Source organism: Cladophialophora bantiana (genome assembly GCF_000835475.1).
Source record: "Cladophialophora bantiana CBS 173.52 unplaced genomic scaffold supercont1.3, whole genome shotgun sequence".
Taxonomy (NCBI): domain Eukaryota; kingdom Fungi; phylum Ascomycota; class Eurotiomycetes; order Chaetothyriales; family Herpotrichiellaceae; genus Cladophialophora; species Cladophialophora bantiana.
The window spans coordinates 2,017,845-2,043,257 of NW_015971577.1; the positions used below are offsets into that span (position 1 = coordinate 2,017,845).

Here is a 25,413-nt window from a genome sequence, read left to right on the forward strand (position 1 = left end):
TGAGCAAATGCCTTCCCGGTATTACGACCTTAGTTGATATCATATGTGGGCGGCATCTAGAGCTTGCAGCCGTTGGGCTTCGTTGATCGAGGAGATCCAAACAACGTTTGCGGGATTTGTTCGCAAGCCTTGATGAGCTCCGCGCCAGTGCGACAAGCGGCAAATACGAATCGGTCTGGGCGGACCAAAACGTACTTCCTTCCACCGACATCCTTTTTGACTCGATACATGTCGTATCCGGTTGGGTAGGGTCGATTTCTGCAGAGGTTTGACGCAGCGAACTCGTCCCCAGTTGCTATCCGATACACGTTTTGTTGGGGGATATCTGACGGAGTGCTGGCTGGCCGATTTTTGAGTGACGGCGAGTGGACGAGGAAGAAAGCAGAGTCCTTTTGGATTTCGTTGTTGGAGATCTTCTCCAGGTTGAGCTCTTTGAGTTCTGACCACGCTTTCTCCGCCTGCTCCATGTTGTCAATCACGACAACAAGTCGCAGTAGCGCATTGGTCCTGGGTCCGTTCAGTAGCACATCATCTGTAAATCGGACTGCCGCGACTGCATCCTTGGTCAGAGGGTAGATCGAGCAACAGTAAACTTGTGGCAAACAACATCCGCCTGCTAGGTCGGGGAGGAATGCCATCCCAGAGCTGAACATGTACCGTTGCATTCCGTTTGCGCGAGGGCCCAATTCGAGCTTATGTCTCCAGCTCGGGACAAGTTGCATCAACCACAACACCCAATCCCTAAGGAAGATCTTCATGGGATTTCGGGCTGTTGTGAGATTTCCGTTGGCAACCGTAGCCGCAAGCGAGCGGTCTAGCTGCTGTTTCCGTTCTAGAAACCACCCGTTAAAGAGGGCTTCATAGTTGCCGTCGAAATCAGGGCGACAAGCTAGCGCGAGCCTCCATGCAATACCAGAGGCGTCTCTGAATCCAGAGACGATACCTTGGCCGCCAACTGCCTCCATTAGTAAGACCCTCACATTTGTGCTCGTCAAATACGTACACGGGGGCATAACGTGGGCTGCGTCACCACAGACTATTACTCTTTCGACCGCCCACTTGTTGCAGCTTCGGGCGGCGAAAGTGAAAGGCCTCGACCGCAGAACATGGATGCAATCCACCGGGTATTGCACAGCGTCTTTCAGACTGTTCGAGTTGTCATGTAAGCGACTGCCAGACACCATGTCCGTCGATAGGCCGTGAGACACTTACCCATAGTCAGCACCCGGGTGGGTTAGGTACGGTAAGACGATCTGAGATGTCCTCTCCCACGCTGCCATCTCCTGCGGATCTTCTCCCTTGTCCACCACGAATTCAAACCTCCACAATCTCTCACTCCGTAATCCAAAACTTCCACAGACTGACGGTCGGTCAGGATTGCCAATGAATCGAAAACCGGGCGGAAAGAATTTGTCGTAGACTTGTTCAGGGGTGTAATTAAGTTTCCAAAGGGGAAAGTTCGGGTGTGTCTCCGGCGTAGGGAGATCCATGTGCCAATTCATCGCTACCCATGTCTCTTGATACTCGTACCTAGATCTTGTCAATTTTCCCTGGCATGGTTGCTGCAGTAAACGTGTCTTACCCAGAGAGTGTTTGGAGCAAAACTCCCTTTGGCTCCAGATAGCGTTTGCGTGTAAAACCAGTTTTCCCATCTGCTCCCACGAAGAACTTCCCCTGAATGGTGCGCTGTATGCCGTTATTGTCGATGTATTGTGCCCGAACAAAGTCTTTGTCTTCTTCGACATGGATGATCGTCGACCCGAGACGTATTTGCGAGCTAGGACAGCTGCTCGCGGCCCTGCGAATATTCTTTTCCATGACAGGTTGTTTGTGGCAAATCGCGGCCACGTGGCCAGTTCCTCCTTCGGTGGTGCTTAGATTCATTCTCATGAACGGCTTGGTCATGAGCCCATGCTTTGCAGACGTGAAGAAGGTCCATCCAATATGTTGCCCAATCTCGGTGTGGATCTGGTCATACAAACCTAACTCCTGGAGCAATCGAATCCCGTCCTCATCAAGAGCAATGCCCCGAGGATCTGTCACGATTTCTTCTTCTTTCTCTAAGACAACATTCTTGACAGACATTCGACCCAAAAGCCCACTGAGCAGAGCCCCAGTTGGTCCACATCCACATATTATCACATCCGTATTCTCCAGGTCCTCGTTGTGCAACTGGTTGGCCATTGTGAGTCTCGTTGAATCATGAAAGCTCAAACACTAGAGAAGAGGATCGAACACAAGAATGAAGGAAACGGCGAGTTCTTATCCGAGTAGAATCTTTCCCACCGCAGAGTTCCTAGGCGTTCGCTCGATGGTCTGAGGAAGTATCCTGATACAAGCAACGCAGTGTGGGAGTAGCGTTGAAGCCCAGGGTCAACATCCAATGGTTAACAAGAATTCCGACGCAGACTATGGTCGTGGGGTCCCCATCTGAGAGTCTACGACGAAGGAGTCCTGCGTCTCATAGGAAATGGACTCGCCGAAGATCGCTGTATCAAAGTCAATTCTCTCGTGATGGGGGGCTTGCAAAGGTGGGACAGCAGTTCAGAATTTGTTGACCAATTCACATATCTGGGGAATCGTGGTAAAATGCGGGACGCTAAAATGCGGGGACATGGATGGACGACGGGGGTGAGGCTGTCACCATGCGCGAGAGTCATAGAGCAGTGCTTCGTCCTTCGTACCCCGTAGTGGTTCACAGCAAGCATCCCGATGGTACCGAATGCCGTGCAGGGGCCACAATTACTCGATGGATAAATGTAACTCCCCGTCCGAGATTACGGTGGGAGACCTTGCAGCTCAATATTTCTGGTGGAAGAGTAGCTGGGAAGGTAGTAAGGTTTTTCCTTGGACCTCATGGAAAGTGGTTTGAAAGCTTTGTTTGTGAATCTGGACAACGCGGCGTTGCCAGCCCAGAGGGCAGCCAGGAGAAAACAGAAAATGCCAGTCCGGTGCACACTTAGCGTTCAATCGCTCGCGATATTCGATGAGATAGACTGAATAAAAAGACGATGTGATGGGGACGACATCGCGTTGACATAACCTGAGTCAAGCAGACCAGCGACGGTGCCGGCGCCAAGAATATTCACGAGTCATGAGATTGGCCGCAAACCGCAGTTGACCCAGCGCCATATCAATCAGAGTGACTCGAACGGCAGTGACAACTCATTGCCTGAGCCGGGCAGCCACAGTCTCAGAAGATAATTCACTCCATTCAGTCTTGCATCGCAATATTGACCTACCATTTCTCTTTCGTGCGACAATTATACACGTCTCGTTAAATTGCGGTCCCCAAATCTCTTCAGCCGTTCCACCGCGACTTCCATATTCCCTAAATCTTCGGTGTCACCTTCTTTCTCGATCTCGACTCCAGGATTGTTGAGAGTAAAACTCTTCGACACTGCTGCGGTCCCAGCTCTTTGACTCGCCCTCTGCGGCAAAGTGAAACATAAATTGCGATGGCGCTGCCAAAGCGAATCGTGAAAGAGACGGAGAGATTGATGGCGGAACCGTAGGTCCTTTCCTAGCCCTTGACCTGAGTCGGAACAGTCTAAGTCATTCCAAGTGTCCCTGGGATCAGCGCGGTGCCCCATGAAGACAACCTCCGATACTTTGATGTCAGCATACATGGTCCTTCACAATCTCCATATGAAGGTACGTCGGCGCTCCATCAGCCCTCTGCCGAGACGAGGCTGATTCTTTATAGGAGGTGTCTTCAAGCTCGAGCTCTTCCTACCAGATGACTATCCCATGACTCCGCCCAAGATCCGATTCCTCACCAAGATATACCACCCAAACATTGACAAGCTCGGTCGAATCTGCTTGGACGTGCTGAAGAGTGGGTACCCTTGCTCTTAGGTTGGAGTAGCACTAATTCTTGTTCAGGCAATTGGTCGCCTGCCCTTCAGATTAGAACAATTCTTCTTTCCATTCAGGCGTTGTTAGGTGCTCCAAATCCAGATGATCCTTTGGCGAATGATGTTGCTCAGCGGTGGAAGGAGGACCAAGAGGCAGCGATTCAAACAGCGAGAGAGTGGACTAGAACCTATGCCATGCCATGATCGCACCTCTTGCCCTGGCAATCCAGTTCAAGGAAACGTTGCTGATGGTGGAGAGCTCAATGGGCAATGTGGCATGGAACGAGCCACGATCTGATGAGCCTTCAGCCTCGACGCAATGACCAGAGAAGAACGGCTCCTGCCTTTCAGTTCTCTCAGCATGATCAGCTATTATCCCATGATGAATACAATAGAAGATATCCTTGGTTTGAGGTTGTTTACCATGTACTATGGTGAGTCAGGTTTGCATTCTTTCTGTACTTGCCTTGTGAGATCTCCCACATGGAATAGACTCCCTGTCGTCCGCTGTTGTTTGTCCCTCTTTTTAAAGACGGAGTACGTCCCCATCACCCAGTCTTTGTCGTTCATAATGTGTCGCACATCCCGCCCATTTGATCGCTGATCTTGAAATGGGTTTTGCACAACACGGCGACAACATCGCCGCAGGGCCCGGTTGGGGACTGATGCGCGCCATTGGTCGATTTCGTCCCAGGCGTTGCGGCTCGGCGAGAACTGGAGGAGCATTTTATGGTAAGGTGGTTGATCCAAACCCCCCATTTTTTCTTTCATATTCACCAAATAACAAAGACGTCCACCATGGAGCAGAGCCGGTGGAGTCTTGACACCGATGAGATGGAGATAGCCTCGTGCCTTCGCCCGCGGCCATCCACGCCGCAGACTGTCAAGGCTCTCCTTCGCTCCCCGGGATCCCCCTTGAGGACTCTGGGGAAGAAGTTGAGCCTGACGGGCTTGTCTGTGCGGAGCCGAAGGGCTTCGCCAGACAGAGGGGACAGCACGAGGCTGAAGAAGGATCACGTGGGTGCTTCTTCGGGTCCGGTCCCCTCCCTCTACAACAGACGTAGAGGAGGGTCTTTTAGGCCCTTGTCAATTGTGACTGGGACGCCGTTCGAATTTGATGTGAATTGGGCAATGGAAATTGTCCAAAATCACTCAAACTCCTCATCACCAACCCGCGACCCTGTCAAACAAACCAACCACCTTGACACCATGAAACCCCTACGAGAAGACGACGAAAAGACAATCAAACTCGCTCGATCTTTGATCATGGCGCCTCCGAACCTCTCACCCCAAGGTGACGCATCTCCACCAGAAAGCGCTAATAACGGCCAGACTCAAAAGCACCAGGACCCGAAAGTCGTTGTCGCAGATTTCCCGCGTCTGAGAAGAATCCCCGCGCCAGACATTAGCCAGCATCCTGTGCTCCAGCCTGATCCCTATTCCTCCACAAGTGGCGCGCCTCTCCTGTTCACTACCTCTAGAAAAGAAGAAATCAAGCGAATGGTGAAGGAGACTAGACGACGATTTGACGAAAAGGAGCGTGAAGCTGAGCGTCAAGAGGCTGAACGCGAAAAGGCTGAAGGTGAAGCTCGAGTCAGGAACAAAGTCAAGCCCAACACATTGCCAAAACCTGGGAACGCGTTTGCTAGAGACAACTGCAAGAATGATAGAAACCAAGAGAACCCATTTACCGCGTGGGCCATCAGCACAGGAGACACTACAAGTCCAGATATGAGTCCAAACCCACCAGAGGCATTTGCTTGTCGACCCATCCGTCCTCGTCAAATCTCTGACACTGCAAACACCTACAATGTTGGGAACAACCGGGCAGCATTCCAGATTGGCGCCGAAAACGTACACACTGATGTCTTCAATGTCTTCAGTGAAGGCTCACCCATGGCTGACACACCTACAACATGCAAGACTTCTGCCGACAGTGGCAAGTCGGCCACCACACCACTATCCGAGGGGTTGGAGCAGAAGAGGACTGGTTTACGCAAGGTCACTGATTTGTTCAAGACAAAGGCGGAGAAGCCTCAGTCTGACTTTGCCTCGCCTAAGATTTCCACTGACATGCTTCACCAACCTAACCTTGTAAGTAGTCCTACTCCCATCTTCTCACCGTAGGAGATTCACTAATAGCAAGCCCAAGGAACGTTACTTGCGGCGCACCACCAACAATCACAGCTATGACTATGACGAGGGACAACCATATCCACGTCACCCATACACAAGTCGAGCCTGGCACTCTCGCAACCTCAAATGCACTACCTGCCTCGATCACTGCTGCGCTGTCTGTGGTCGCGCCTGCTGTGCCTACAAAGCCGCAGCACTCGCCGTCAAGATCCACAAGGACAATCCGGAATCGCTCAAGACTGCAGAAGAGAGGCTCCTCCAGATCGCTTTCCTATTCCCATATGGCCAAGAGGCGCCCACTTTCCTTCAATGCACCAAGGGTGGTTCGATTGGCTGTGGCAAGATGGTCTGTCCCGATTGCTGTGGAGAATGCCCCAACCCGATATGCAAGGACATCCAGTGCCGAAAATGCAAGAAGAATTCATGGGCCGAATGTTTGTGGCATGATGAGGATATGAATCGCCGCGCTCTATGAACGGTTGAGACAAACGAGTGTAAGAATCGGGTTCATTGACATGAAGACGAAAGAACAAAACGGATAGGCTTTTGAACTCCTACCGAGCTTTTCTTGGATGACAGGACAATAGTGAGAGCCTCTGTGACAACACGACAATGTGTACAATGTGTACAATGTGTACAATTAGCTGAGAAACACCTACCGATTGGAAGTAGGGCATTGACTCGAGTGATCCCGTAAGAGCGAGACCAGAAGAATGAGAGTAATAGAGATTGATGTTGAAAACACGCCCCCCTGCTCCACCCACCTTCCCTTCGGTCCAGAAAAGGAGGCTTGTGGCCCCAGTCACGTGTGGAGTTTCTCTCCTACTGCGCAATGGTAGTCGCGCTCGAACGTACCTAGAGGGATTCTTGGCATTAGCTAAGGCGCACACTGCAGAATTGCAACTCCGCCGCAGACATTGAGCGGCTGATTGCGTTACCAACTTTCATCCCACTCAACGAACTATCGAAGAATAGGTACAGCATCAATCGACCGTCAAGATGCGTACCTTCGACGATACCTTCAGCGCCACCAAGATCTACCCTGGCAAGGTCAGTACCTCTCGCCTGTCTCCCGTCCGACGGCGAGTCTTGCGCAGGAAGAACAAGGCGAAGCCCACACAAAATTTATGGGCGAATTCGTTGCTGACATGCGGGTTTGACGTCCTATAGGGCAAGATTTACGTCCGCGGCGACAGCAAGATCTTCCGATTCCAGAATGGCAAGACCGAATCCCTTTTCTTGCAGCGGAAGAACCCGAGAAGAATAGCCTGGACCATGCTCTACCGACGAATGCACAAGAAGGGTATCTCAGAGGTTAGTCTCGAAACAGCACTGTCGCTAGATATCGAAACGCTCGCGAAAATGGGGGGAGGTGTTGAATGGATTTAAAAAGAGGAGGGACAGCTTGATCCCTGACGTGAACTCTTATTTCATTCCACCCGTGTTACACCACGCCGGTCGCTAATATGCCTTTCCAAATGTAGGAAGTCGCCAAAAAACGCACCCGCCGCACAGTAAAACACCAGCGAGCCATCGTGGGCGCTTCTCTCGACGTGATCAAAGAACGCCGCTCTCAACGCCCGGAGGCCCGCGCCGCAGCCCGTCAAGCAGCGATTAAGGACGCAAAAGAAAAGAAGGCTGCCAGTGAGAGCAAGAAGAAGGCCGAGAAGGCGAAGAGTGCAGCAAACGCGGCCAGGGGTCAGATCACCAGCAAGCAAGGGGCTAAGGGAGCACCGAGCAAGGTCCAAGCAAAGAGCCGCTAGACGCGTTCCGTGGTTCGTTGTGTTGCGGAGATGGATGGTTGCAAGGGAGAGTCATTTCTTCGGGACAGAGGCGAAGGTAGAGATCCTGGCTAATGGCTGGTGGGATCCTTCGCAGTCAGTACAATGGCGTCAGTTGAAATGGCTCATTATGAAGATCGGATGAGATGAAAGTGCTCTCGATAGAGTAGCGCTGATTGCCTGTCTTGCTGCAAAAGCATCCACATTGTTGGCGCGGCTTGGTGAGATACGTGCTTCAAAAATAGGACAAGAATTGACAAATCCAAATGATCATTATGTCGGGTCTTGCCCTCCGCTTCTCGAGTCCCGCTCCATTTAGACGATTTTGACCCGTGGCAGTGACTTATTCTCGACAGCCTAGGGGCAGACCCTAAGCTTCTCCCACAGATATCAAATCCATCAACCTCCCGCCAGACTTGGACCTCACCACCACTTTCACTGATAGATCCAGCTTGTGTCCCGGACCGATCGCGGCTTCGGAGGCGTTCCGCACAGGCCAAGTCCATCCTTCCATGAGGAAGCTGAAGTATTCTCGAAGACGGCATGCTCCTGTTCTGCTGAGCCATGGAACAGAGCTCTCTTCCAGGTTAGTTCGTGGGACTCTTCAGCACCCATCAAGACCATCAGGCTCCCACTGCGCACACAGCTGATGGCAAGATTGATCCCAAGCTCGTAGAAATAGCCATGGGGGTTTGTGCTGACGGAGCCGAAGATGCTGTTGAAGTACGGTTTCAGGAGATATTCGAGTATCCCCGTCTCCTATATGGATTCGGAGCTTTCCCAGGTTCCTTAATCACCCAAGCTGCTTCCAAACCGGTCAACAAAGAAATCCTCCACCCTCTGCAACACTTGTCTGTCACTCTCTTTCCTCACTGCCTTCCCTTCCGCCTCCGGAACGTTCCAGTTGTTAACGCCCCACCACCACTTCCTTACCCTTGCTCCCAAACTCTGTCCCTGAAACTTGCTCCCACGGTTCCAATGCCGCCAGCCAAACATCAACAGGTTCCATAGTATTCCCTGCACCAGTGGCAAAAACACCTGGTCCCGGATAGTGATGAATGCGATTTTCCAATTCGAGTCCGCGTTTTTGATGCTTGCGAGGTAGGACTGTTCAAAGCGGAAGTCGGGGATTGGAGGGAATGACCGGGCTCGCGGCCGAGGGCGGATGATGTCGCTGGGTATGGTAGATTCAGACTCGCTTAGAGAGTGAGAGCGAGAACGAGGAGGGAGGATGGCTTCGACTTCGCCGGGAAGCTTTTGGGATGCGGCGGTAGAGGGATTGATGTCGTGTTCGGGAGACGGATCGTGTTTGATGTGGGCTGATTGTATGGTGGAGGCGAGTTCTGAGGCGGCGGAGGCCATCTTAGATGAGGTAGAGCAGAGGAGTGGAAGATCTTGTTGAAGAGTTGGACGATGGAATTGGTGCTTACCCTCTATGTAGGTACCACAGTCCAGAGTGAACTGGCGGTTGTACGGTAGCCTCCGAGCCTCGCAGGAGCTTGAATCGGAATATATTCGGCTAAACCGATCAATGCACTTTTGATTGCCCCACATTGATTTCGATTCTCAGACCAAAGTCTCGCAAACGTCTTGATGCTGTCGACAAGGTGTCTATCTACACGACCACGGATCTTTCCTCTCCGATCCTTCTCTTCTTCACTCTTCCGTCCCTTCTCACCTCTCTTTTCCCCCACCTCCTCGCTATCTCTGGGGCCCTTGCCCTCACCGCTCCGCACGATGACGACCAAATCATTCAAGCTTCTCTGCTTAGAGAACCCCCTCCTTGACATCCAGGGCGTTGGGTACGTGTTCTAGACCTGAAAGCCTCAGCTCCCCAGCTTTGTCATTGGAATGTACGCCTCATAGCTTCGCAGTGATCATGCAATGCTCGAAAAATACGGCCTGAAACTGAACGACACGCTTCTGGCCGAACCCCACCAAATGGGCCTCTATGACGACCTCATCCAGAACCGCAACGCAAAACTGATCCCGGGTGGTGCTGCACAAAACACCGCCAGAGGCGCACAGTACATGCTTCCCCCGGACAGTGTCTGGTACATTGGTTGCGTGGGCGATGACGAGTACGCAAAGATATTGAGGGAGAAGTGCAAGGACGAAGGTACATACATCACACCACTTTTGACGGTTTCCCACGCCCACCCTCTCTCCTCGGGGCAGTCACTGATGAAGAGAACTACCAGGATTGCACGTCGAATACCGCGTCGACCCTACCACGCCCACGGGTAAATGTGGCGTCATAATCACAGACCACCACCGCACAATGTGCACGCACCTCGCCGCCGCCAACGAATACAAGCTCGAGCACCTCCTCGAACCCCGAATCTGGAGCATGGTTGAAGCGACATCCGTGGCCTTTTATGTCGGCGGTTACCACCTGACAGTGTGCCCGCCTGCGGCCATGGCGCTGGCAAAACACGCCGCTGAGACGAACAAGATATTCATGCTCAGCCTCTCGGCAGGTTTCATCCCGCAGTTCTTCAAGGAACCCCTCGCCGAGATTCTGCCGTATTGTGATTTCGTGTTTGGGAACGAGAACGAGGCAAAGACCTGGGTAGAATCTCAAGGCCACCCCTCTGATATCTCGATGCAAGAGTGCGCCAAACTGATGGCCAAGATGCCCAAGGTGAATACAAAGAGACCACGGGTGGTTATTGTCACGCAAGGCACGGACCCGACAATCGTGGCCGTGGCCGACGCTGCGAAAGACGAAGTAGAACTCAAAGAGTACCCGGTGCCGGTCATTGACAAGAATCTGATCAACGACACGAATGGCGCTGGTGATGCCTTTGCAGCTGGCTTCTGTGCCGGTGTGGTCCAGAGCGATCCCCTGGAAGAGTGCATCAAGAAAGGCCAGTGGTTGGCAAGATTGAGTTTGCAGGAATTGGGTCCCGCGTAGGTCTTGTTATCTTCCTACTTGATCGATCGCTAACACTCGTCCCCCTCCCCGCAGATACCCCCGGCCCAAGCAAACATACAAGGCATGAGCGAGGGTCTCTTCAGGTCGAGTATTGCATAAATCCTGGCGTTCCTGATAATTCCTTGAAAGAATGTACCACTATGGGCGCTTTAACAGCGGAAAGGTCTAATTCAACAAGACCCCCGGAGAGTATGTCGACATGATACCACGTCTTCCACGACTTGTTGATAAAGAATTTTGATGCCGAAAAATAGAATCCTGAGATGATATAGGAGATCCCTCCGAAAGCAGGAAGGAAAACAGAAGCCAAAAGAAAGGAGTCAAGTTTGATTTGAACCCCAGTCTCTGTCCGCCACTGTTCACATGCTTTCGTAAGCCTGTCTTCCCTGATGGTGTTGGAATCTTGTCAGTTATGTCTCCCAAACGGTTCGGCACAAATTCCGACAGACACAAGGCCATATGCCGTCCATGAGGATCTCCCCTCTCTGGCGGCGCTACAACACAGCTCGATACTGGATTATTTCCGCGTCAAGTTCGAAAGGCTTGCGATAGAGCCAGGGCAGTGGAAGTGGTGTGCGGGCGTAAGCGAGAGCGTCCAGGGTCGGCCGGTGCCCTTATTGCATTCCAATAATAACGGAATGGCAACGTAATTTCGTCTATCCCTCGCCGTGCTAATTGTAGCGTCCTGATATCGCTGTGGGAATCCAAGGAGCGAGCGAGAAATGTGGGGGAACATCATCCTGGCTGACCGCTGGTAGACGTTCTGCTGCTCTTCGGGCGCGGCTCGCCGATCGCACCAAAAGGTGAGGAGTCCGGAGGACGGGTTGAGATGGCAGTATACTGAACAGGCACTGCGCCGCCGAACGAGGTTCGCCAGGGTGAAAATTGAGGCTGTATCTGGTCATTCGTCCGAATCCAAGATGTCATATTCGGAGAGGTGTTGGAGTGACTTGACAGAGTTGGTTCGAACGACTCTAGCGGTGACGTCCGCATTTGGACCTGATCCTGCATGTGCATGATGTTGGCTTGGAATTGGGCAGAACTGCTCGGGCGAACAGATGCCGATGTCGACTCGGGAAATCGATGCGCCGACCTTGGTCGTGGAGATGATTCGGGGGTTTCGCCTGGTCGTGGTGCAAATGGAGTGTTTAAGATAGAAGGTAAGATAGCGACGTTGACAGCCTGGTCTACCATGCTAGATTGTGATGCGCTTGATGACTGCTGAATTCGCTGAACGAGGTCTCGAGCAGTAAAGGGAGCAGGCTGTAGTTGCGATGTACTTCTGTCGACAAACCCCTGTGGCACCACTGGAGCGCTCAGCGTTGATGCGGGAAGACCGTACATCATGCTTCCTGTGCTTTTGACAGATGGTGGTGCTTCAGGCCGCATGAGATTTTCTACCATGTTCTCCATTCTAGAGGTCATTGAAGTTTCAGCGTCGACAGTCGGCCCTCGATGACTCGGTGCTTGGTGTCTAGGAATTTCGTCTTGAATAGTGTGTCCGATATCATCAGAGATACTCTCCTCTAAAGCAGCGGAGGTGTAAACCGCCGACGTCGTGAGTGGCACCTCGGTACGTGTAATACCGTCACCTTCCTCGAGGTAGACGAAACGCATGTTGGCAAATGTGAGAGGAATAGACAGGGGCTGGAATTCATCCTGAACCCATTAGCGACAGTCGGTATATATTGTGTTGATAACTCACTTGTTTACTGGCAAGCAATACTCCATCTGTAATTAAGCACTTGAGTCGATAAAGCATTTCGTATTCGGCAGAACGAGGGCCAAATGCGGTGTCACTATGTACCTGTTTCACCCGCCCCAGCCGATTGCAAAGACGTACCTTTTTGACGAAAGGACTGAATGCAGAGAAAGCTCTGGTGTCTATATCTTCGTCAAGAAGATACTGAATCTCGGCCGCAGCTTTAGGGGGAAATATAAGCATAAGGAGGTTCAGGGTGTTGGCATACAATGGCCACAGCTGCCGCATAGACACCACAAGATCCTCATTCTCCAGCAGGAGGTGCACGGTACTCAGCAGCCATCCGCTATACAGCCTCAAATGGGGAAGAACCCGACGGATCACTAGAGGGACTTGAGGTGAGTCTTGGGTTGAGGTAGATATATTGTTAGTGGTTGCTCCCGCGAGCTTCTGCAGTTCGCCATGCAAGACTCTGAGGAGCAAGAAAAAGGTTTTGACATTAAACGACTGTAAAGTCGCGAAAGAACGAGCGGCTGCAGGGCTGGTTAGTCGAAGTGCTTAAACAGTGAGCTACGCGATTGGGGTGTGAGCGCACCGTTGACTCTCTGTGCAGCAAACTTCTCTGCTGCTATATTGATCAAAGCGAACTTTCTGAGGATTGTAGCCTCAGATCCCTGTCGAATTTCCTCCTCGAGAAGTCGAAGAATTTCAATTTGCTGATCTTTTTGACTAGAGAGATCCTTTCCCAGACAACTAGCGTGAAATATAAGGAAGCGGTCATAGAGCTCGCGGCTACCCTCAGCAAGCAATTCGGCATTCGAGAGGGGCTTCCCTTGGTTCGACTTTTGCATGAGCTTCTTAAATTCAATGTCCAAATTTCCCTGAGCTTGGGGAGCGGGATGCTCGAGGCAGATGGCTCGATACAAATAGTAAACAGCGCGTAGGTGGTCGTCATCAGCGCGAGCGACGACGGCGAGCTGATTATATGCTCTGCCAGATGTAGGATTGAGAGCGACCGCCTTGGTATAATAACCGACAGCAGGACCCCAATTGCGCCTATTTGTCTGCAATTCAGTCTCCCGATATCTTGAGAGATCCCCCAGTTGCACAAGGGCCGAATAACATGATTCAATGAGTTTGTTCTTCAGCGCGTCGTCAACAGTCTGCGGGGGGTCTGCAGGGAGCGCTAAAGATGTCAGCAAAGGTCAAAAAAGAGGTAACTTATGACATACTATCCAGCTTCATCCCTTGGGCAATCTCAAGTATCTCCGAGACATCCTTGAAATTTGAGGCGAGCCGCTGGATGTACTCTCGATAGAAGCGTTGGCTCGACTTGATGAACTCTAAATACAGCTTCTCGGCCTTTCGACGTTCAACAACCTTCTTCTTGCCTTCTCCTTCCCGGAAGTTGGCAAGGTATTGCCTGAACTTCGAGTTGACCTTCATATGAGCATTCCACAGATGGTCTTCGACTTTCTTTTCGGCCGCGGCTCTGAAGTCGATGAAGAGGAAATCTTGACATGCTGAGCGAAATCTAATGTCGTGAGTGAGACGTTCTTTCATACAGTGGTAGCATTCACTTTGCCAGCAGGGATTCCAGCCCTTGATACCCAGGCTCTGCGCGGAATAGGGCCTGTAAAAGATCGGTTTCTGTACGATTTACATTTCTGCAGAGTCGAGGGTCAGGATGACGAAGCTATCATAGGAGAGGTAGAATGTACCCGGACGCCTGTACGGCGATATCTTCCATGATGGGTTTGAATGGAGAGACAGGTCATTGCGACCGTCTGTGCCGGTCAGGACGAATGTCTGGCGGAAGTCGACCAAAGCTGAGGGCTGCGTTCCATTGATACCTTTTCTCGACCTTGAACAGTCGAGACACGGGGTCGAGGAGAATAGAACAGGCGTGCGCGGGTAGGTCGAAGAGAGTTTTGGAGTAGTTGAAGCTGCGAGTGTACCGAGTACAGAGGACAGAGACGAGACACAGGGATTCGCATCAAAGTGCGCGGCTCCTGCAAGGCACATCAGCCTAAGCCAGCCTCAATGAACGGGTGGGGAACAAAGCCGCAGTTGCGCTCTGCTGCGCTCTACACATGGTATGTGAAAGACCCACCGTAGACGGATCACTGCGGAGTATACGGCACATAGCGCCAACTGAATTTCCGCGATTGAGATTGAAGCTCGAGAACAGCATTAAATTTCCATTACGCTGTTGATTTATCGGCGAGTGGGATATTCTAGTCCTAACTCCCTCAACCTCGCTGCGGGCGTGCACGTAGGCAATATGGCACATTCCACCATTTCTCTCCGCCTTCTCAGGACGTGGCGACCCTCGAATCATGCACCCATCTGCAATAGATGCTTGCGATCCCGACGAACAATGGCTACTCAAGCGGCTGTAGCAAGCCCGGAGCCGTATACGGAGCTTGAGCAGGAGTCATCGCTGGTTCCTGTGCAAAGTCCCCACCCTAAAGCGCAAACCTTTGATCCTCTAGCTTTTCCGAAGTCAAGAAAGCGACAGCTTCCTCCCAGCAGGTATTCCCAAGGCATTTCCCGGCGTCGATGGAGACGTACTCACACTCTACAGGTATCGATTTCGAAGTCCCAGATACGATCGTGGCCCGATGCATCCCCATCAACCTCTCCATCCTTCAGATCCCGCAAGTCGAGAATTCGTCCCCGGCCCCTTTTCGTCACCTCGAGTTGAACTCGCCTATCACAGCATCATTGCGCCCGATTTCATGACAATGTGCTATCAACATACGCCTCCCGGCTTCAGACCCGCAGAGAAAGGCCCTCGACTACGTCCATGGATTGGAGATAACCCGTATTTTGCCAACAGACAGCTGCGTGGTCCGCGTGGTGGAGATGTACTACGACTGTTGAGAAAACCCATCACATTTCGAAACGTGCCCATGGTCGAACGAGTCACGGTGCATGCGTTCTGCAAAGGCGCTCTGAAAGGGGGCTCAGGCTATCTTCACGTGGCTGGCATGATTCTACAGGCAATCACCAATCAAAGGGCCGTGGTGCACAAAGCCAAATCAAATGAACAGGGCTGGGGCTTGATCAGAGGTCGGCCGGTCAGTCTCACGGTAGATTTGAAGGGTGAAGACATGTATCATTTTCTGGGGAAAATGATCAGCGTGGTCTTGCCTCGTATCAAGGACTGGAACGGTGTCAGGGCCACGACCGGAGACAACAGTGGCAACCTCTCTTTCGGCTTGACGCCTGATGTTGTTGCTGGTTTTCCAGAAATCGAAATCAACTACGACGCCTACCCGACTAAGCTGATACCGGTGAGTTTGCGGAGCGTTGGACTGTCTTGATGTATTTGCTAATCCCTCCTCTTCAGGGTCTGTACATCACCATTCACACCACAGCCAGTTGCGACAAGGACGCAAGACTCCTTCTTCAGCAACTGGGAATTCCTTTCTATGGCAAGATTGTGGATTAGAAATCTTGCCGCTGTTTTTGTGTGCAAGACTACTCAAACTAGCCGGCTGTGGTGGCATTGGGGAGTTCGACACGTTTGACCTTGTACATTATGCCAATACACCCCGGACTCCTGCACGGAGCTATTTGCTAGATTTCGTTTCAAGACTCTGCGCTTGTCCTGGTCCAGCCTCTGCCATCTCAGATCGCGTCCGCTGCATATACATGCCGGCGATATGATCGATGATCGGTGCTTCAACTTTTGATTCACCGTTGCCAGCTACTTATGGCGCGCACACACGCCCATCACCACTACCCCAGGGCCCGTTCTATTCTATTCTGAACGAGCGGACGGACGCAGGGTGTAGGTTCTTCTCCTTCTGCTTTCCTTGAAGCAGGCTTCGAAATGCGCGGGGGCGCTGGACGCTGTATTCTGTATGGATGATGGAGAATGGAGCGGGGAGGATGGAGGATGGAGGATGGAGGATGGAGGATGGAATATTTACTATGTACTGCAAGCTTAAGTCGAGTAGATGCACAACAATGGCCCGTCGTCATCATGGTCATCATAGTCAGAACGGGGAGGTTCATAGGTATGGTATGGCCATGGTATGGTATGGTGTGTAGAGAGGTCCCCCATCCCTTTTTCGTGGCGGCGGGGAAGGTCGTGTCTGAGAAATACATCCCTAAGACAACATTGCCCTTCTCCTTTCCCCCATCCTTGCCATTGACCTCATGGTTCCTGATTCTCGCCCCTGGTTTCACTCTCTATTTCATGTTCTGGATCAGGCCGGCTTCAATCTGTGCCCAGAGCCCGAGAATCTTGGGGTCGCCTGCAAAATTGGGTCCGGTCTGTCAGCTCTATACTCTCACATGATGGGTGACAGATGAAAAAGAAGGGGTGGGGGCAAAAGAAAGCAAGATATGTGCTCACCGAACGGAACAATCTGTGAGGCAATGATGCCGCCGAGACCCTAAAAGCCAACAGGTTAGCCTGGGAGGGTTTGTGTTTGGCTGGGATTGATAGAACGGAGAAAGAGAGGCGTTGATGATCAAGACGAGAGAGATTACCTTCTTGCGATCGGCCCACCAGAACAGATTCGGTAATCCCGCCCACCAGCCTGTTCCCTCACTATGGACGGCCGAGTCGCGCAGGTGGAGGAAGAAGGTCAATCCCCAGCCTTGCGGGATGTCGTGCGGTTCAGGGTACAGCTCGGGAAGAGGATTTGACATGTCAAGTTTCGGCGGAGAGATGCCCTAGCGCCCCGTTAAAGTCAGTCAGGGTTTTCACTTCCTGATAATAGGTTTTTCGCGATCAAGACCATCCATAATTGTAGAAAGACCACGAGTGGATGATGTGGAAAGGCCTCACCTGTCTTCCGTAGTTCGGCATCTCGGCAATCTACACACACACACACACACACACACACTCGTCAGCATCAATCTTTCTTGTGAAGCGAATTCCCTCTTCCTTGTCGTGAGGGCCTTTGCATACTTGGTTTGTAAACATGGTCTCCACGGTCTCCTTCTTCAATATCCTGTTGCCAGTGCCAGGATGAACCCCGTCGTTCAACAGCATGGCAATAATCTGACAATACTGGCTCGGTCTCGCGAAGCAGCCCGCTCCCCCTGCATGGAAGGTCCCATCTATCTCCGCCTTCGTCTTCGCGTAGAGAGGTCTCCTGTTCAAATGCCCATTGACATATAGGGACATTTTCCCATCGGGCGCACGCGTGTTCATCCACGCGAGCTCGGCTTTCATCTCCTCGGTGGGGAACATGGAAATATGGGTGATGCCCATAGGCTTAAAGATATGTTGTTGGAAGTAGTCGTTGAGTTTCAGACCGGAGACCCGTTCCACAAGCTGGCCCGCCCAGTCGATGTTGATTCCATATTCCCACGTTTCCCCCGGTTGGTTCACGAGTGGTTGGGTTAGATAGTCTTCGTAGGATCCAGAGAATTCGTCCAGGCCCGCCGGACCGGCCCAATCGTTGAGACGCTGGTCGAAGAAGGAGTAACCGAAGCCGGCTTACGCAGAAGCATCTCAGTACAGCTGACGAAAGGGTCGCGGATAGACGAGAGGCAGCGGAGGGCGCATAGGAGGTGGGATAGCTTACCGGTGTGGGAGAGGAGCATTCTCAGGGTAATCCCTCTCTTCTTTGGGACCAGCTTGCCGTTCTCAAACACTTGCACAGCTTTCAATTCCTGGGACACGGTAATCATACATCAGCAACCCCGTTCCTACCACATCTTCCACACCATCGCTCTAATCCGATCCACAACCCAACCACCAAGGAATTCAAGACATACCGGACACAGCTTTTCCACCTGCTCCACATCATCCAACGCCAACTTCCCTTGCTCAACAAGCTGCATACAAGCAACCCCTGTAATCATCTTGGTACAGCTTGCGATCCAGAACACATTGTTCATCGTCATGGACTGTGACTTTCCGTGGCCCACCTTACCGCTTGCATGTTCGAATATGATTTCGCCCTGTTTGTTGACGGCAGCAAAGACCACTCCAGGGGCGCCATCAGGGTCCGAAGTGAGAGCGTCGATTTGGGATTTGAGTTGAGGGACCGCTTCTGCAGCTATCTTTGCCATTTTCAAGTTGTGCCAGAAAGGGTTTGAGGGACCAGGATGGCTTGATTAGTGAGCCAAGGGGCGTTGGGTATGTTCGAGCTGCACATGCAATGATGCTTCCCTTCAACCTAGAGCTGTATTTATACCCGTTCCCTCAATGCTGTGAAAAGGAGGGGCTGAGTTCATGCTTTAGTATTCCCTCCCTCGGCCAATGTCCGGGATCCGCATCAACGGATGGTCAAGGCAAAAAGTCAATGGCGGCCTCGAAGCAAATACGAGGGAAAGGGACATGACTGGTCGGATAGTGAAGCATGGTTTGTCCGCCACTGGGACGTCCCTCGTCGGCAAAGAGGGGGAGATGGATTTGGAAGTGGAGGGACCAAACTCCCCGCATCTTTCAAGCCTCGATCCAGTAACTGAAGGCCAGGAATTGGCATCGTCTGTGCCTCCTCACTAGCACCAAGAGACCCAAAAATGTGCGGTTTGGTCTCGTCGGGCATGTGAGGCCTCTATGGGGCAGCTGATCCCCGGAAGACTGGTCAAGTCGAGGGACAAGAAGACTGCTAGACCCTGTGCGCCCAGTTGGTGGTTGACTTAGAGGAGATGCTAGACCCTTTTGGGAAACAGAACGTCAGCCTTGTCGACTCATGCCATCAAAACTCCTGTCGACCGATTCACTACATGCATCGTCCTCTTTCGAGCCTTCGATGCTTCTTCTCTGGCAGGATCTCGGGAAAGTTGAATGAGAATACGACTCGGGTCAAACATGGCGAATGGTCTGGAGGGAAAAGGCCTTCTTCTATCTGTCGAAAAGGCGTCTGTGTTCTGAACGCTCAAACTTGCTGGCACTGATCGTGGCTTGCTCCCTTTGCTTAACATGAATGTGCGCGACCTTGATGAATATAACAAGACGACTTCATCATCTCAAAAAAGAAGAAATCAAAAATCAAAAAACGACGAGACAGTGGCACGGAAATCCCGTTGGCCGGTTCCCCGCGCACACCGCATCCGCGCTGAAATCGACGATGATGAACCAAGCAGCAGATGACGAGTTCACGCCCAATTTCACATAACAACACACTCTCTATCCGGCTTCTCACCTCGCATCTTACTTCTTGATATCCGACTGCGGCTCTTCTCGCTTTTATGCGTTCGGGGTGGTTGATGTTGGAATTGCAGGGTATTCTGTCTGGGAAAATTTTGCGATCCCGTTTGCGATGCGTACGTCTGTCCGTTGTGCGCGGCTGGCGTAATCGGCTCAGGGACTTCTTTGACGTGAACCTCTGCCAGGTTTGGATTGTCCAGCGGCAAGGTTTCCCGGCTTTTCCTTTTCAACTTGGACAGCGTTCGGCCCAGACTACTTTCACTTGCTTTGCTTTGCGTCCGCGATAGGGACTTGGGACGCGGCGTGCTAGATGGATCCACCATGTTGGGCACTGACAAGGATGCCCCATTTGTGTACTCCGGAGGCGGGTCCTGGAAGGAAATGACACTCGTTCTTCTCGTTTCCGTCGGCGATCGACCCCGACGCTCTTCGAGGAGCGTAATCTCAAAGCTGGGACGACCAGACGGAGTCTGATTGTCTGTCAGAGCAGACTCACTGGAGATTTCACTGACGGATGTATTGCGCTCCGAGACTGACGCCAGTGGCTCTTCTCCTGCTGCTATACTTCCAGGGTCGCCCTGAATGGGAAGAATCTGATAGAAGAGCAGATAGGGCGTTTCTTCTTTGAGGGCTTTCTCAATGTCGACGACAGTAATCCGCTGTGGTGCAAGGTCGTCGAATCTCATCCAAGTCTTGGTTGTATCTGGAAGTTGTCCGTCAGATGACCACGGGGCAGCAGTGCCTCGCACAAGAGCAATGTAATGCCCGGAATCGACGGAATTGCCTCGGTGGCAGACAACGGACTGTAAGGAGAGTTTGAAATTCCCCTGCAAGCCGCCGGTCTCTTCCATACGATCATCCTGAATGAAGTGAGGAACTCCAATCTCGACTGGGATGTCCACCTGCGTATCCAACCGAATTGCTTTGCCCGCTGGCGTGAATGAATATCTCTTGAGGCAAAGGCCGAGGACGGGCCGTTTCGACGAGAAGTGAGCAGCAACTTGGGCGTCATTCGTAGGCACGTTGTCGGTGTACCAGGCTGAAGGATTTCAGTTAAAGCCGCATCCGTCACGGGAGAGGGACTTACGAATCAGGCTGAAGAATTGCCACGCAGGCATCATAACCTCCTTCCGAACGCTTCCGATGCGCGACATGGGTGCAGAGTCCTTGGAGTCTATTGAAGCCAGCGATGAATATCCACTTTCATTGCGTGGAGGTATGTACCGCTCTTGGATAATACTAGGTGCTCGAGTACGGTTTGCCCCCGGTCTGGTAGGTGATGCATAACTCGGAGACGGGGAGAGCGGGGTGATTGGTGATTGGTCGCCGTCCAACTCAACAGTCTCGACATGCACTGCGCTCGCCTTGCGCATGGAATTTATTGTCGACCGTCGCTCCAAGTACCTTCGGACCTCGATTCGGTTGTTGAAGTAGTCTTCGAGACATTCTTCAAGCGTAATTACGGACCTTTCACCCGTCGGGTCGGGAGGGATGGCCACTTCCAGGAGTCTTTCGTTGATGAACTTGTGATCGTCATTGCTGTCTTCTTTGCCAGTGTGGTAGATGTCCATTTTCAACGTCATCAGGGGCAGATCGAGCTTGCCCGTGATAAAGGAGAATGCCTCCGAAGCGTCTTGCTGATGCAGCTCTGCCGCTTCGACCCAACCACATTCTGCCAAAGTGTCCTGCATCACTTTTGTTATGTCCGTGGTGATGAGCTTCCCAGACCGCAGCAGGTTAACCCAAAGGCGTAAGAGGAACGCGAGTTTATTGCGTGCTACGTCGTTAAACGAGTTATAGAGCATGGCTTCGAAGCTGTCGAGGCGAGAGAACATGGAAAACAGCGTGGCGTCGAGGAAGCACGTCACTCCCTGCCGGTTCTGTGCACCGAGGAGCTTCGTTCTAGGATCATACGGCGTGACAATCCCTTCCGAGGCGTCGGACATGGCCAGCAGGAGTTCATATGCGGCGTCCAAGTCCCCGCTGGAGGCATTGGAGCGGAGAGCCCAAAGGATTTGGGCATCCCTTAACAGCACACCTTTGGAGTTGAGAATTCGACGGCGTAACGTCTTGATCTAAGCCAGCATATTTAGCCAGATTGGCCCCGAACGAGGGCACACCACCTCACCTTAGGCTCCTCTGCCACAGTGGCGGGGGGGGCATGGACGTCAAACAGGCCATAGAAGTCGGCAGCGGAGTTTGGATCGCTCGGTTTCAAGGCAAGTTCGGGGCTGGACTGTGGAGAGACAGCAGTCAGTATGGACGCTGCCGACGGAAACAAGCAAGAAATACAGCAGAGGCATCCCTCTCCCGGGAGGGAGTACATATGGACAGGCAGAAACGTTGGACATTCGACATGAATCTGGGTGGTGCAAGTGGTGCGTAGGAATGCAGTGCCACATCTGCAGAAGCAGGAACAAGAGAGTGCTATACTCACCGACGAGAATGGCTTTCGGGTGAGAGGGTGAGGATGAGGGTGATGAGGCAAGTGGTGGTGCTGGTGATCCTGTTGGTGCTGGTCACCGCGACCCCGATTGCGCTTGCCCTCGCGTTTGGAGAGGAATCTATTGATGCCACTGGCCATGTCTAACGTCTATCAAACGCCAATGTTGCTAGAGACAATAGAGGCCGAGTCTGGGGGTCATATCGCGGTTGTTCCCAAAGAGAGGTGACCGAATTGGGCAGGCGGGCGTTATCAGCCTTTGAGTGCTCTGTATTTAATGCAAGGCATGCAAGGGATCGTTAGCAGTTATGACAGATGCCTAGTTATGAACAATCGCATTGTGAAATGGGGGGACCCATGGGACCAAGGCGGACGTCACAGGACTCTGTAATTGTATCATAAGTGCCTCTTTTCTCAGTGCTTGGCCCGAGGGGTTTTGCGAGTGAGTGAGTAAAGAAATCTCAGCTCAGCAGGTCTGGCTGGTTCTGTTTCCAAGGCGCCTTTTCGCCCCGCGGACGAAGGCGAGGAGAGGCGATACAGGCCTAGGGCTCGATGGGGAAGCCCACTACTGGGTGACTCTCCACCAGATTCAGGAATCGGGAATCAACAATCCCGACCATCTCCCGCCAAGCAGATCGGAGCCTAGCTACAGTACCGGGTAGAGTGCTCGGTCCTCCTGTACCCTCGTCACTTCGCTTCCTCGCTTCCTCGCTTCCTCGCTTCCTCGAAACTACCCTGTACGCTTCCCCTGGACCCCCCCTAAGCCAATGAGCTGCCAGCCACCTTCCGTTCCTACACGAGACAGCAAAATCACCGACATCGTCCTGACTTCATCTTGACCTCGACGGCGACACATCCCCTCCGTGGTCCGCCGCCGCCTCATTGACCCCTCTCCCCTTGGGCAATCCATCATGTCCACCATCACCCGCACCCTCCGCAACCTTTGGCGAGTCGGCCTCCGAGACTATGGCCACCAGATGCAGTATATCGTGCGTCGCAGCCAATGCACCAACAACAGGTTCTTGGGTTCTGACTGGGTTGCAGGGTGACACAAAGGCCGGCACATTCATTGGAATGGACAGATATGGCAACAAATACTACGAGAACTTGACCGAAGAGCTTCCCTTGCGGACACGATGGGTATAGGAAGCTCCCCAGGGTCGTTGTGCGGTGCAGACGCTAAGAGCTTGCAGGTCGACTACAAGGACAGGGAGCTTGACGCGAGCCAAATCGACCCCGGCTGGCATGCCTGGATCAGCTACTTGGTCGACAAACCCCCCGTCGAAGACAAGATCTTGCAGTGTGGATTGCGCCCATGGGAGAGCAAAGAGCCCAAGATCAACTTGACCCAGAGCAGAGGAGCTTATCGTCCATATTCTACGTATGTGAAACCCTCCTGCCGTGTGCACCTGGGTCAAGCTAGAATTGACCTGAAAATCCAGTACCAAGCCAAAGTACAGCGCGTGGGATCCGGTCGCAAAACCCCGAGAGGGCTCAACCCCGTTTGCTGCCCGAGAGGTTCGAGAGTGAGGGAAGCTTGCACCAAAGCCGTAAAACTGGCCCATCTACATCATTCAATCACCGTACAGATGCATACATGAGGAGTTTGCCGGGCTCTTGAATGCAAAAGAAAATCATTGACTATCCTTGCAAGATGGGGGGGTATCTCTGATGATGCGCCATGTCCACACTCCCTTCCAACGCCATCTCTTTGCCTTTCATGCCTTCGTTGTTGTCCGCCGGTAAATCCTTGCGGGCCCCAACTCCGCGCGGACTTCATCCAGCTGTTGAAGACCGTACTTCTCGTTCCCGTTCTTTCCACGTTTGCCTTTGACCCCTTTTCGTTTCCCCCCGCCAGGATTTGCTCGATTCCAATCGCCAAGGAATCCGTCCATCATGCTGTCGAAATCCTCTCGGACAGCACCTTCGTCTGCGAAGCTGGTGGTGGAGAGCTGCGACATCTTGGACCGACCCGTCATCCCCGAAGCCAACGACATTCCGCCATCCATATCATCGAGCTCTTCGCCCTCATCCAGCGAATACATCTTTTCAACCTGGTCAAATCGGGCGTCAAGTAATTGCTGGCCTGAGGTCCGCGCGAGAGAGGACGAGGTCATGGAATAGGAGCTGGGATTTGTCAAAGCTCCTTTGCGCTTCTTCTGTCGCAGCGGAGTACCATTCAAGGTGTACAACGACGGTGCTTGGTCCTGAATGGCGGAAGCAGCGATGACAGATTCCGCGGCCTTTGGCGGCGCTTTTCGAGCATTGTCCCGTTTGAATTTCGCAAAGTCTCGCAACCAGTCTCCATCTTCTGCTGCTGCTGTCTCTGCATCTGGAGCAGGCAATTCATCCAGATGAGTTCCGTCTTTGCTGGCTGGGACAGTCGGCATTAACTTCAATTCCGCAGGCCGCACAGGTGCCTTTTCTGTGACATCTGACTCCCAACCCTCGTCCTCATCCTCCACATAATTGGCCTCGAACTCCTCTAGGTCGAGCTCCCCATTGCGACCATCCTTTGCGAGGGCAGCAAAGAGATCATCGTCCTTGTCGTCCACATAGGCATCATCGTCCAATGCCTCCAACACCTCCTTCAGTCTTGGATCCATATCGGGCTGAAATCCCGCAATCTCGTCCGGTACATCCTGCTGGTTCTGATACGTCCTTGGCCTCGTAGAAGTCGAGAATGTTGAAAACATATCACTCCCTGCCACACTTTGACCATCATCCACCGACAACTCTCTCAGTGCATCTTCCAACTTCATCGTCTTCGTCTTGCCTTTGCCCTTGCCCTGAGCTTTGACCGGTACTGATTCTACAAAATATGACTCTCCCTCCCCTTCACCGATATCTCGTAAATGTTGCATGTAATCATAGCTGGTGTCGTCAAAGTAAATCCCGTACTGTGCCGCCTCGCCCTCATTTTCACGCATGTGCTCGAAGTCCAGATCGCCTTCCAAATCGATCAAGTGTAGTCCTTCCTTAAACTCTGGTTTATAAGAAGACGAAGAGCCAGGTCCAGAGACCTGGTAGAGCGCCCGCTCGCCGGCGGCCTCATCGTGGAGAGCTGGGTCGGTTTGTGGGCGGTAGAGCAGTTGAAATGTTTGTGCGTTGTTCTTGTCGCTGTGCCTTGATCAGTCTCCATGTCCATCGTAAGAAGGGTGCGAATCCTACATCCAGCGCTTTCGAGGCATCTTGACTTCAAATCCAAGTGCACGAACTTGGTAAGCGAGCGTAGTGTTGAGGCGGTCGATGTTGGTGGGGGTGGTGAAATGCCTGCGGAAAATTAATTTCTAAGAAATTTTAGCCACAGCCACCGCATTACTTACGTACAATAGTACATATGACGTCCCCTCCGCATACATTCACTTTCTCTGCGAACAACCCCCCCCCCCCCCCAAAAACACGAGGTCTTGCGACCTCACTTTCCCTC

General features: G+C 52.4%; 12 protein-coding genes across 12 annotated transcripts; 6 read left to right on the plus strand and 6 right to left on the minus strand.

The window, feature by feature from the left end:
• Positions 1 to 56: 56 nt before the first annotated feature.
• On the minus strand, positions 57 to 2,184 carry Z519_02637 (uncharacterized protein; the record flags this gene model as incomplete). The annotated part of the gene is made up of 4 exons (XM_016760393.1): positions 57 to 955; positions 1,004 to 1,146; positions 1,213 to 1,530; positions 1,583 to 2,184. 4 exons carry the CDS (start codon positions 2,182 to 2,184, stop codon positions 57 to 59), a joined length of 1,962 nt encoding a protein of 653 aa, XP_016623914.1.
• Positions 2,185 to 3,458: 1,274 nt separating this feature from the next.
• Positions 3,459 to 4,061, plus strand: Z519_02638 (ubiquitin-conjugating enzyme E2 N; the record flags this gene model as incomplete). Its single annotated transcript, XM_016760394.1, has 4 exons — positions 3,459 to 3,511; positions 3,566 to 3,654; positions 3,707 to 3,838; positions 3,886 to 4,061. The coding sequence occupies 4 exons, from the start codon at positions 3,459 to 3,461 to the stop codon at positions 4,059 to 4,061; spliced, it is 450 nt and encodes a 149-aa protein (XP_016623915.1).
• Positions 4,062 to 4,655: 594 nt separating this feature from the next.
• Z519_02639 (uncharacterized protein) lies at positions 4,656 to 6,468 on the plus strand (the record flags this gene model as incomplete). Its single annotated transcript, XM_016760395.1, has 2 exons — positions 4,656 to 5,951; positions 6,004 to 6,468. The coding sequence occupies 2 exons, from the start codon at positions 4,656 to 4,658 to the stop codon at positions 6,466 to 6,468; spliced, it is 1,761 nt and encodes a 586-aa protein (XP_016623916.1).
• Positions 6,469 to 6,992: 524 nt separating this feature from the next.
• On the plus strand, positions 6,993 to 7,756 carry Z519_02640 (60S ribosomal protein L24; the record flags this gene model as incomplete). Its single annotated transcript, XM_016760396.1, has 3 exons — positions 6,993 to 7,043; positions 7,164 to 7,307; positions 7,478 to 7,756. The coding sequence occupies 3 exons, from the start codon at positions 6,993 to 6,995 to the stop codon at positions 7,754 to 7,756; spliced, it is 474 nt and encodes a 157-aa protein (XP_016623917.1).
• Positions 7,757 to 8,563: 807 nt separating this feature from the next.
• On the minus strand, positions 8,564 to 9,136 carry Z519_02641 (uncharacterized protein; the record flags this gene model as incomplete). Its single annotated transcript, XM_016760397.1, has 1 exon — positions 8,564 to 9,136. The coding sequence occupies one exon, from the start codon at positions 9,134 to 9,136 to the stop codon at positions 8,564 to 8,566; it is 573 nt and encodes a 190-aa protein (XP_016623918.1).
• Positions 9,137 to 9,511: 375 nt separating this feature from the next.
• Z519_02642 (uncharacterized protein) lies at positions 9,512 to 10,691 on the plus strand (the record flags this gene model as incomplete). Its single annotated transcript, XM_016760398.1, has 3 exons — positions 9,512 to 9,576; positions 9,649 to 9,893; positions 9,976 to 10,691. 3 exons carry the CDS (start codon positions 9,512 to 9,514, stop codon positions 10,689 to 10,691), a joined length of 1,026 nt encoding a protein of 341 aa, XP_016623919.1.
• Positions 10,692 to 11,447: 756 nt separating this feature from the next.
• Z519_02643 (uncharacterized protein) lies at positions 11,448 to 14,164 on the minus strand (the record flags this gene model as incomplete). Its single annotated transcript, XM_016760399.1, has 6 exons — positions 11,448 to 12,371; positions 12,418 to 12,971; positions 13,010 to 13,600; positions 13,647 to 13,948; positions 13,995 to 14,081; positions 14,136 to 14,164. The coding sequence occupies 6 exons, from the start codon at positions 14,162 to 14,164 to the stop codon at positions 11,448 to 11,450; spliced, it is 2,487 nt and encodes an 828-aa protein (XP_016623920.1).
• Positions 14,165 to 14,794: 630 nt separating this feature from the next.
• Z519_02644 (uncharacterized protein) lies at positions 14,795 to 15,871 on the plus strand (the record flags this gene model as incomplete). The annotated part of the gene is made up of 3 exons (XM_016760400.1): positions 14,795 to 14,949; positions 15,002 to 15,713; positions 15,770 to 15,871. The coding sequence occupies 3 exons, from the start codon at positions 14,795 to 14,797 to the stop codon at positions 15,869 to 15,871; spliced, it is 969 nt and encodes a 322-aa protein (XP_016623921.1).
• Positions 15,872 to 16,617: 746 nt separating this feature from the next.
• Z519_02645 (uncharacterized protein) lies at positions 16,618 to 18,456 on the minus strand (the record flags this gene model as incomplete). Its single annotated transcript, XM_016760401.1, has 7 exons — positions 16,618 to 16,682; positions 16,784 to 16,823; positions 16,921 to 17,106; positions 17,222 to 17,251; positions 17,345 to 17,877; positions 17,967 to 18,054; positions 18,160 to 18,456. 7 exons carry the CDS (start codon positions 18,454 to 18,456, stop codon positions 16,618 to 16,620), a joined length of 1,239 nt encoding a protein of 412 aa, XP_016623922.1.
• Positions 18,457 to 19,500: 1,044 nt separating this feature from the next.
• Z519_02646 (uncharacterized protein) lies at positions 19,501 to 22,124 on the minus strand (the record flags this gene model as incomplete). The annotated part of the gene is made up of 4 exons (XM_016760402.1): positions 19,501 to 20,579; positions 20,628 to 21,615; positions 21,669 to 21,776; positions 21,978 to 22,124. The coding sequence occupies 4 exons, from the start codon at positions 22,122 to 22,124 to the stop codon at positions 19,501 to 19,503; spliced, it is 2,322 nt and encodes a 773-aa protein (XP_016623923.1).
• A 770-nt stretch (positions 22,125 to 22,894) lies between these two features.
• Positions 22,895 to 23,513, plus strand: Z519_02647 (uncharacterized protein; the record flags this gene model as incomplete). Its single annotated transcript, XM_016760403.1, has 4 exons — positions 22,895 to 22,972; positions 23,028 to 23,123; positions 23,177 to 23,364; positions 23,426 to 23,513. The coding sequence occupies 4 exons, from the start codon at positions 22,895 to 22,897 to the stop codon at positions 23,511 to 23,513; spliced, it is 450 nt and encodes a 149-aa protein (XP_016623924.1).
• Positions 23,514 to 23,701: 188 nt separating this feature from the next.
• Positions 23,702 to 25,174, minus strand: Z519_02648 (uncharacterized protein; the record flags this gene model as incomplete). The annotated part of the gene is made up of 2 exons (XM_016760404.1): positions 23,702 to 25,103; positions 25,155 to 25,174. 2 exons carry the CDS (start codon positions 25,172 to 25,174, stop codon positions 23,702 to 23,704), a joined length of 1,422 nt encoding a protein of 473 aa, XP_016623925.1.
• Positions 25,175 to 25,413: the final 239 nt, after the last annotated feature.